General features: G+C 40.9%; 1 protein-coding gene across 1 annotated transcript; it reads left to right on the plus strand.

Annotated features, from left to right (window-relative positions):
* Positions 1–10,454, plus strand: LOC111821208 (protein FAM236B-like). The gene is made up of 3 exons (XM_023734701.1): positions 1–57; positions 8,801–8,964; positions 10,379–10,454. The coding sequence occupies exons 1-3, from the start codon at positions 1–3 to the stop codon at positions 10,452–10,454; spliced, it is 297 nt and encodes a 98-aa protein (XP_023590469.1).
* Positions 10,455–10,836: the final 382 nt, after the last annotated feature.

The following is a 10,836-nucleotide window of genomic DNA, read 5'->3' on the forward strand; positions in this document are numbered from 1 at the left end:
ATGCGGATGCTGCTAGTGGAGCACCACATGTTGAGAGCCACTGTGCAGGAGAGGATAGTATAAGGAGCCTCCAATTATCCATCACCCACCTGCAACCATTAACAACTCATGGCCAATCTTATTTCATATATATTCTCCCTGCATACCCAGGGTGTTCTCAAGGAAACATCACAAATTATCTTCTTTTATTTGTAAGTATTTCGGTGTGTATCTTTAGTATATGAAGAATCTATTTTCCTCAGCTTTATAACTTTGAAAATGCATAAAGTTGAAGGGGTAATACCCAAGAATATTCTTTTACTTAGATTCACGAACATATTATTTTATCTCCCTCTCTCTTTCTCTCACTCTCTCTTTGCTTAACTATTTAATAGGGAGCTCTGATGGCCCAGTGAGTGGTAAGTGCTTGGCTAATAACTGAAAGGTGGGCAGTTCGAAACCACCAGTGTCATAGAAAGATGTGGCAGTCTGCTTCCCTAAAGATTTACAGCCTTGGAAACCCTATGGGGCAGTTCTGCTCTGTCCTATATGATCACCATGAGTCGGAATTCACTCAATGGCAACGAGTTTAACTGTTTAACAGTTATTTCCAAACACCACGACACGTCACCCAATTACTTCAGCATATATCTCCTATGAAGGAGAATATTCTTCTGTATTATCACACTACTATGATTGCATTGAAGTAATTTAACACTGATGTGATAATATTCTCTAAGCCTACATACAGCAGTCCACATTCAAATTTCCCCAATTGTCCTAATAATTTTTTTTGAGTGAATTTTTGGATTCAGAATTTCATGAAGTAGCATACATGCCATTTTGTTGTCATGTCTTCTAATCAAGAACAGTCCCCCAACCAATTTTGAAAATCTTTCATGACATTGATATTTTTCATGAGCCTAAGCCAGTTGCCCTGTAACATGTCCCACATTATGGATTTTCCCCCGATTTTTTCTTCTTGCTTAGCTTTATGCTTAACATTTTTTTGGGCAAGAATATTAACTAGGTGATGAGTAGTTCACGTTATATCACATCTGGAGGCTCATAACGTCAATTTGTATAGGTATCTGTGATGCTATTGGTGATACTCAGTTTGATCACTTATTTAAGGTGTTGTCCCACAGGTTATTCCATTGTAAAGGTGCCTTTTCCCCTCTGTGATTAATAAGTACTCTGTGGGATGATGTTTTAATACCATGTGAGTGTCCTGTTCTGCAACAAAATTTCACCCCTTGGCCATAGTTCTTATTTCAGGGTTCTTGCCTGAAGTAATTATTACTTTGGTGGTTCAAAAACGGTAGTTTACTAATTATATCATTCCTTTCTACTTTTATTAGCTGGCCTTTTGCTATAAAGACTTGAAATTTTCATACATACATACATATATATATATATATATAAAACCAATCCAAAAACCAAACTTGTTGTTGTCAAGTCGATTTCAACGACCCTACAGGACAAAGTAGAACTGCCCTGTAGAGTTTCCAAGGAACAGCTGGTGGATTTGAACTGCCAACTTTTTGGTTAGCAGCTGAGCTCTTAACCACTGCGCCACCAGGGCTCCATATATATACATTTACAGCTATGAATTTCCCTCTAAACACTGCCTTCACTGTATGTCATAAGTTTTGGTATATTGTGTCTTCGCTTTCATTGCCCCCCTCTCCAGATTCTACAGTTACTTCTTGTTGTTGTTCTTACTGTTGTTTGGTTGGTCTGTATCCTTTGTCATATGTGGTCACTGAAGTCTCTGCTTGTTTAGTTTAGTGGTTAGCTAATGACTGGACAGAGATGTCCTTAAAAGGCTGGAACTGATAAGTCTCCCAGTCTTTGCCAAGGGGCTCTGTGTGCCCTGTAGGTATGCTTTCAACCTTCAGTCAGGCACTTTACAGCTTGACTTTAACTTTCATTTTTACTTGCACCGAGCTGCAAAAAGTTGAGAGCTTACTACCTTCTCAGGTCTTTCCTGACCATGCCCACAGCGCTGGTCATTCGTCTGGTCTTCTAGATTCTCAGAAATATGTTTGAGCTCTTCAAATCCCCTATGAAGATCTTATTATCCAACTTTTCCTTTTATGCTTTTTGGTTAGCCTAGTGTTTGCCTCAAGTGTAATCCTCTGCCTGAGATAACTGTTACATTAAACAATTACCTCTAAATGTCTTGGATAAAAGCCCCTCAGGGAATAGCCTTTTTACACTTGGCAAGAGCCTAGTTTGGTCAAATAAAGAGAGCTTTGCAAGTGGGGTCTTCCAGGGACAGATCAAATAATGGCAATTCTCTGTGAAATGAGGCATTTTAGGACCTCCAACTCTCTACTGCTCCCTATGGTGGCTGGTGGGCTGCTGGTTTTCACAGTGATCTCAGGCTGTTGGTTTTCAAGGTTACCACAGAGGTAGAGAGAGGGGGATGGGAATAGGAATAGTTAAAACTCCATAAAGCTCACTCTTCTTACTGACATTCAGCTGTTTGTCTTGAATGAACAATCCCCAGGTTGCTACAAACTTTTGGATAATTTCCAGGGTTCTGAAAACATTTATTGTGACAATTTCTCCATTTTTCTCATTGCTTTTATGGAGGAGAGAATTTTCAGAAGTCTTTACTCTGCCATTTTTGCTGATGTCAGGTACAACTTTTCATTGTGTGAATCCAACAAGATGCTTGTTGTTTTTACTTATGTCTTTATTACTTAATAACTTTATTGGGGACCCTCCATATGAGAGGGAATGTAACAGGAGCTCTGGAATCAAATACACATAAGATACTAACTTTGATCTCAAAATTTCACTGTCTAGTGGATTTAATTTAACTAAAACATTTAAAACACAATGATCCCGCAGTCAGCATCAGATCGTTAATTGTATCTTAAGTTGGGGCAGGGGAGAAGATGATGGATAGGGGTTATTTCTGGCCATCATTTTTTAAATATAACAAAATTTTCACCCAAAAATTTGGCAGTAGCCTGGCTAATACCTCTGGTCACAACTAACTTCATCCCTAACCTCTTCAGAAAGTTAAGAGCCTCAAGTGAGTAAGAACATAGATGAAGGGATGCAGAGACCTCTCATATGAAGACTCAGAAAGCAGGGATTCATTTGACCAAACAATCTTGCTTTTTTTATTTTATTTCTTGTTTGTTTTTAATTTTACTTATTTATGCTGTTGCTGTTAAGAATATACACAGCAGAACATACACCGATTGAACAGTTTCTACATGTACAATTCAGTGACATTGATTACATTCTTCGAGTTGTACAACCATTTTCATCCTCCTTTTCTGAGTTGTTCATCCTCCCTTAACATAAACTCACTGCTCCCTACGGTTTCTATCTCATCTTTCCAGCTGCTGTTGTCAATTTGATCCCATATAGACAATCACACAATACTGGTAATCATGGCCTAGCCAAGCTGACACACAGTTTGGGAGGACACAATCCATCCATAACAGATGGAAAAACATGTACCCTGAAAACATGAATCATCAGAAACCTGAGTGGGTGTAAGAATATCAGACACTGCATGACAAAGAATATCACCAGAGATAAAGTTGGATATTTCATGTAGACCCTGCAATCAGGCAGGTTCTTTGACCATGACAAAATTAAATGACAAACCAATAACAGAAACATATCTGGAAAGTCTCCAAATATTCGGAAATAAAGCAAGACATTTTTGAATAAGAAGAAATCATAAAAGAAATTAGGAAGCACTTTGAACTGAATGAAAATGAAAACACAACATATCAAAATTTGTGAGATGCTGCCGAAACAGTGTTTAGAAGGGAATTTATTGCTTTAAATGCCTATATTAGAAAAGAAGAAAGGTATCCTATCAATGATCTAAGATTCCACTTTGTAGAGGGTCAATGAAAAAGAGGAAGACTCTTAAGGAGATGGATTGACACAGTGGCTGCAACAACGGGCTCAAACACAGCAACGATTGTGAGGACGGCACAGGACCTGGTATTGTTCCCTTCTGTTGTATACAGGTCGCTATGAGTTGGAACTGATTCGACAGTACCTAACAACAACAACAAGATTCCACTTTAAAAACCTAAAAAAAGAAGAGCAAGTCAAATCCAAAGTAACTACAAGGAAGGCAACGACAAACAGCAGAAAGCAATAAAATAAAAAATAGACCAACTGTAGAAATAATTGTTGAAATAAAAAATGAGTTCTCTGAAATACCAACACAATTGAGAAAACTCTAGCCAAACTGATCACAACTAAAGGAGGAAGACATAAAATACCAATATCATATATGAAAGTGTATCTATCAAGACAAATCTTATAGACATTAAAAGGATATTAAGGGAATATTTTGAATAACTTTATTCCAATAAATTTGTCAACCTTGATGAAATGGACAGATTTCTTAACAGGCACAAAAGAACAAAACTTTATTTAAAAAGTAGAATATCTCTTGTTGTTGTTGTTAGGTGCCACTGAGTGAGTTCCGACTCATAGTGACCCCATGTACAGCAGAGCGAAACACTGCCTGGTCCTGCACCATCCCCACAATTGCTGTTATGTTTGTGCCCATTGTTGGAGTCACCATGTCAATCCATCTCATGGAAGGCCTTCCTCTTTTTCGATGACCCCATACTTTACCTTCTCTAGGGACTAACCCCTCCTGATAACATGTCCAAAGTACATGAGTACATATGTAAGACTGTAGAGATATTCTACTATATACATATATTTTAGTTTCTATATGTGAACACTAAAAAATGAATTTTAATTTAAAAAATTCCCATAAGAAAAACTCCAGTCTTAGCTGGCTTCACTGGTGAACTGTATCAAACATTTAAAAAATAATATTAACAATCCTACAAGAACTTTTTCAGAAGATACAGGAGGAAAGGACACTTCCTAATTAATTTTGTTGAGACTAGCATTACTTGTTTGAAAAAAACATTAAAAAAAATCCTGACCAATATAACTCATGAACATAGATGCAAAAATCCCTAATAGAATTTTAACAATTTGAATCAAACAATATATAAAATGTATAATAGTTCATTACCAAGAAGGTTGTCTTAACATAAAATATCAGTCAATGTATTTAACCATATTAATAGAAAAAAAGAAATAAAACAATGATTAATCATAAGAAATGACAGCAAAAGCATTTCATCATATCAAACACCAATTCATGATAGAAACTCTTGACAAATTAGGAATAAAGGGAACATCCTGAAAGGTTTCTAGGAAAAACCTGCAGCTAACATTATACACGGAGTCCCTGGGTGGTGCAAACAGTTAACGTGCTGGGCTGCTGACTGAAAAGGTGGAGGTTCAAGTCCACCCAGAGGCACTTCAAAAGAAAGCCTTGGTGATCTACTTCCAAAAAATCAGCCATTGAAAACCCTATGGTGCACAGTTTTCCTCTGGCACACATGGGGTTGCCAAGAGTCAGAATCAACACAACAGCAACTGGATTTTTTTCTTTTTAACTTCATATTTAAAGGTGAAAGGCTCAATGCTTCTCCTCTAATATTAGTAATAAGGCAGAAATATCCACTCTCACCATGTCTATTCAAAATTATATTGGAGGTCCTAGCCAGTGCAATAAGGAAAGAAAAAGAAAAAAAAAGCATACAGAATTAATAGGAAGAAGTAAAACTATATTTACTCACACATGGCATGATTGTCCACATAGGAAATACTAACTAATTTAGAAAAATCAGCTACTAGATCCACTAAGAAATTTAACAAGGCCACAGAATTGAAAGTCAATATACAAAAATCCATTGTATCTCCATATATTGACAACCAATAATTGTAGATATAAATGTTTTTAAATGTCATTTCCAATAGGAGTAAAATAAATGAAATATCTATTGAGAAATTTAACATGACATGTGCAAGAATCTGTACTGAAAAACCTAACCGGTTGCGGTTGATTTCATGCTGACTCATGGCGACCCCATGTGTTACAGAGTAGGTCCAAGCTCCATAATGTTTTCTTGGCTATAATCTTTATGGAAGCAGATCTCCAGGCCTGTCTTTCACGGCGCGCCTGGGTGGGTTCGAACAGCCAACCTTTCGGCTAGTAGCCAACTGAAAACTGTTTGCACCACCCAGGGACCTCTAAGAGCTGTACTAGATAACTATAAAACGTTGCTGGGAAAAATTAAAGAAGAACTAAATAAGTGAAGGTATACCATGTTCCTGGATTAAAAGACTCAAAATTGTTAAGATGTCAATTCTCTAGCAATTGATTATTACAGTCAACGCAATCACAATTAAAATGCAAAGCTGTTTCTCAAATTTATAGGAAATGCAAAGGACATTGTTGTTGTATGCTGTCGAGTCAATTCTGACTCATAGCAACGCTATAGGACAGAGTAGAACTGCCCCATAGGATTTCCTAGGCTGTAATCTTTACTGGAGCAGATTGCTAAGTCTTTTCTCCAGGGGAGCCACTGGTGGGTTTGAACTGCTGACCTTTCTGTTTGCGGCCGGACGCTTAATCAACAGGGCTCCTTAGATAAGAACATAGGATAGTCGAAGCCATTTGGAAAACAACAAAATGGAGGACTTACACTGCCTTATTTCCCAACTTAATATAAAGCTATTGTTATCACCACAGTGTGGCATTGCCATAAGAGTAGATATATGGATCAGTGCATAAAATAAAAAGTCCAGAATTAGATCCACAAGTGTTGCTAAAATAACTAAATTGAAAGAGGAAAATTTTTTTAACCAATAGTGCTGGAAAAAGTGGATATCCATGTGGAAAAAAAAAATAAACTTCAATACTTACCTCACACTACATGCAAAAATTGACTCAAGACGAGTCATAGACCTAAATATAAGGTGTAAGAAGGTAAAAAGTGTACGAGAAGGTATAGGAGAAAATATTTGTCATAGGTTGTGGGGTTAGGCAAAGGTACCTTAGTGTGTGTGTGTGTTTGTGTCCTAACACAAAAAGCATGAATCACAAAGTGAAAAAAAATTAATGGACTGTTATCAACATTAAAACAATAGTTCCTCAGAATACCAGAGCTCAGTGTCTCTGTGAGGCACAATTTTCTAACCCCATACTGCAGCCTCACGGCTGACCTTGACTTCTACTAATCCCTAAAACAGAAACTTAGGTCTATTTATTTTCAGATGTACAAACTCACTTAATTGTCTTGGACTTCTGCTTGCAGTGCTCCTCTTTCTCTCTGTTTGCTTGGCCAACTTCCTTCCTCACTCATTGTAGGCATGCCTCCTCTGGGAAAGCATCTCTGACTCTATTCCAACTCCCAGGGCTTGGTAGGTTTTCCTCCTCAGTCCTCCCACTGCCCCCTAAACTTTCTTCCATCACTCTCTGTTGTAATCATCGCTTTCTTGGCCTCACACCCACAGAATGATTGCAGAAGCTGAGTCTCATTCACTTCCACATTCCCAGAAATGATCAGCCCTGTATCTTCACAGTTTAAGTAAGAGATTATTTCCATTCTTTTTTCAAAAACTAAACCAAAGGCTTTGAAGCCACTTGCCACCTCTTTACCTTCAGGGTACTGTTTTCAGGGAATTCCCTTGAAATTGGTGGCATGGTCTCCTCACAGATCTGGTTGGCAAACAGGGGATGCAACTTGTCAACATCCCTTGAAACACAAGCATGAAAGATGAGATTTAATATAGTATGACTTGTCAACAAGAAGTCTCTCATCTCAGCTGTTCTCCTTTTCACTTAGCCCAGCCCAGGGAACGTCCCCTCTGTTGCTCACATTTTCCAAGCCCTCCAGGCCAAAACCCACCTGTCCACCACCCACTAGATGCTGACTGACATGCAAACACAGCATCTTACATAACCCTCTAGAGGACAACCTGTGCTGTTGACTTGGACTCTGGATGCCATCACCCAGTTCAAGCCCTTCTGGCTTTGAAGACCAGTTTGGACCCATACATCTCTTTGAGGCTTTGCTGTACATAATCCTGTGAATCTAAAGGTGGAGAGGGACCCAATTAAACACCCCTGTCCATGGCATTCACTCCAAATGACAACTCACCATCTTCCTGAACACCTCTTCTCTGTTCAGCAAGCATAAATCTGGGGAAAGAAAAAAAGAGAGATTTGAATGGTGGGAGTAAGAGACACAGGGACAGGGGACGTCACATGTCACAAATGTATCCACTGCTTGAACACAGTGCACTCAACCACAGGAGGGAGGAAAGCCAGGGTGGGGGCAGAGCAGATGGAGGGGGGTGAGAGGGACAGGCCCTTAGCCTCTTTTCACCCAGCAAAGTGAGGAGCTCAGTTGGTCTCTTCAAGGAAGTCCACTTGGTCACTACCTGCACATCACACTCATTTTTTAAAAATTTTTTTAAATTGTACTTTAGATGAAGGTTTACAGAACAAATGGTTTCTATCACATAGTCAGTATGCATATTGTTTTATGACATTGGTTAACAAACCCACAACATGTCAACACTCTACCTTCTCGACCTTGGAGGACCTTTTTTCTTTTTTTGGTGAAAATATGCATAGCCAAAGATACGCCATTTCAAAACTTTCTACAGGTACAATTCAGTGACATCAATTACGTTCTTCCAGTTGACATCACACTCTGTTGGAAGCATGATCTTCACTGCCTTCCACCTCCTGAGCTGGTGAGTCTGATTTCCCTCCATTGTTGTGGAGGAATGTCAGTTCCACAAGAGTGAGTTTTGTCTGTAGAGTTCACTGCCGTATGCCCAGGGCCTGGAACAGGGCCTGGGATGCACATATTACTTGTTGAATTAGATAATGAATGTCACGGCTGGCAGGGACCTCTAGGTTGAGGCTATTTACTTTTTTGTGCAGAATGTGAAAGGCCTACTTACAGACACTGAAGAATTTGTTGTTTTGTCTGACACCACGGAGAATCCACCCAATGGCACAAGCTTGACCAGGGAGCCTGCTGGTCCCCAAGGGTCTTGGAGGACTCAGTTCCAGAGAGCCCTGGCATGTTTCACCATGTCCTTCAGGTGAGAACTCGGAGTCAGCCTCTGCCTCTCTGACTGCTCACAGCCCACTTGCTTCCCCTTCCTGCTAGACCAAGAGGACCCTCAGGCCTCCTGAATTTCCCAGGGATCTCAAGGGTCTAGTTGTCACTCTGCTTTGCCTTTGCAGAGGAGGATACCAGATACTCGGAAACTCCATGGCCTGAGACCTCAGGAGCTGCAGGCACAGACCCATGAATGGTGATCAAGCCTCACTGCTGCCACATGCCCCTGCCCTCCCCTGTTTCTCTGTTGATGGGCCTGAAATAAATGCTGTCACTCTTGACTCCTTCTGCTTCATGACATTTGATGTAACTTTCAAAACTGTTACCAGCCTCAGGTGAATTGAAATGGTTGTCAGATTTGGTGGTCATGGGTTTGTAGAGAGAGGGAGTTACCATATTTCTTAGCCATATGAGTGGTATCCCTGGTGCCTTGGGGAAGTATTGCTTTCTCCTCAGTATCTGTTCAGATAGGACTGTGTTTGATGGGCAGTAATTATTCTATCGTTTTAAGCTCTTACCTTGTGGGGGCAATTCCATGCAAGCACAAGTAAGGCATCATGTCCTTTGCCAAGCCCAGGACTCTTCAAACCTTTCTTACAGGGTGGTTGAGGGGCAGTGAATAGGTGATAGCCCCGGTGGTGGGGGAGTGGGCAAGCTGGCAGAGGGGTAGGGGCATGAAGTCAGAGGGAGAGACAATGTTGCAAGATCCAAAAACAATCTGACCATAAACACCCCCACCCTACCCTTGAAGAGAGCCCCACACACACGGCCTCATTCTTTATCTCATATTAGGTCAGGTCCCTTTACAAGCTGTTCTTGATATGTGTTGCAACAAAATAGCAGCAGGGGAATAGCTGAGTCTGCTGAGTGCTTCCAGGAACTGGGAAAAGAATGGGATTTTCTAGGACTGTTCAGCTTCTGGCTAAGGCTCTGCCAGGGGAGTCAGACACTCCTATAGTCCCTACCCCCTGGGCCTAATGGAACTATTTGGTTACTGGGAACCTCCTGAGCCCACCAGGCCCCTGCATTTGCCTGCATTTGGTTCTGAACCTCACTGGGGAAACATGATGTGCAGGGACCCTGAGAACCCTACCTACTTTCCTGTTTCCCACGTTTAGAGTATTTTTCTAAGGTAACATTTCAAACCTACAGAAAAATAGAGAGACTAATATGGCATCCATGACCCCTATTTACCAACAGTTTGCCATGAGTGTTCCAGAGGTCTCTCTTCTTTTGAGTTACATGTTATGGATACATATAAAGCACCCCCAATCTACACTCACTCAACTCCTCCCTAGAGTGGGGCCCCTCCGTAGGTATCTGAATAATCCTGCATCTCCACATGGCTTCACACTGGCTCCCTCTCACGCATGGGTGCTTTCATGTGGCTTTAGAAATGTTTCCCGATGCATCCCGCTGAACATGGGGGATTCTACGACCCAGAATCCCAACCCAGAGGGCAAAAGTTAGAACATCTCATCAGCTTTGACAGATACCCAGGACCCAGCCTTCTCCCACCTATAGCCTTGTTCTCCTGAGGTTGAGCCCTGTCTCAGTGGGGGATCTGAGCACTTGGTCTCTGTTTTACCAGGGGAGGCCAGAAGCACCATCCTGGGTCCCAACCCTCCCCAAGTGAGGAGAGGGTTCCACTTGCCAGGGGCTCTGCACTTTGTCAGCTGCTGTCATATCCCATGGGACCAGTGACCAGATGTGGCTGATGAAGATGGGGAGGAAGGCAGGACCAGGTTGATCTGAGCCCTAGGGAGACCCATCCAATGGGCCTACTGAAAGAGAATCAGCAGATCCCACAGCACTGTTCAAGGTGACCCATCAACCATTAACTCCATCAAGG

Source organism: Trichechus manatus, unplaced genomic scaffold, assembly GCF_000243295.1.
Source record: "Trichechus manatus latirostris isolate Lorelei unplaced genomic scaffold, TriManLat1.0 scaffold00070, whole genome shotgun sequence".
In the NCBI taxonomy this organism is placed as follows: Eukaryota; Metazoa; Chordata; class Mammalia; order Sirenia; family Trichechidae; genus Trichechus; species Trichechus manatus.

Excerpts from the sequence above, each read along its gene's own strand:
- LOC111821208 (XM_023734701.1), top strand. The coding sequence starts at position 1 with ATGCGGATGCTGCTAGTGGAGCACCACATGTTGAGAGCCACTGTGCAG. Across the intron at positions 58-8,800 it reads CCACTGTGCAGGAGAGGATA|AATGTGAAAGGCCTACTTAC; the intron begins GTATAAGGAGCC and ends TTTTTTGTGCAG. Across the intron at positions 8,965-10,378 it reads TGTTTCACCATGTCCTTCAG|AAATGTTTCCCGATGCATCC; the intron begins GTGAGAACTCGG and ends ATGTGGCTTTAG.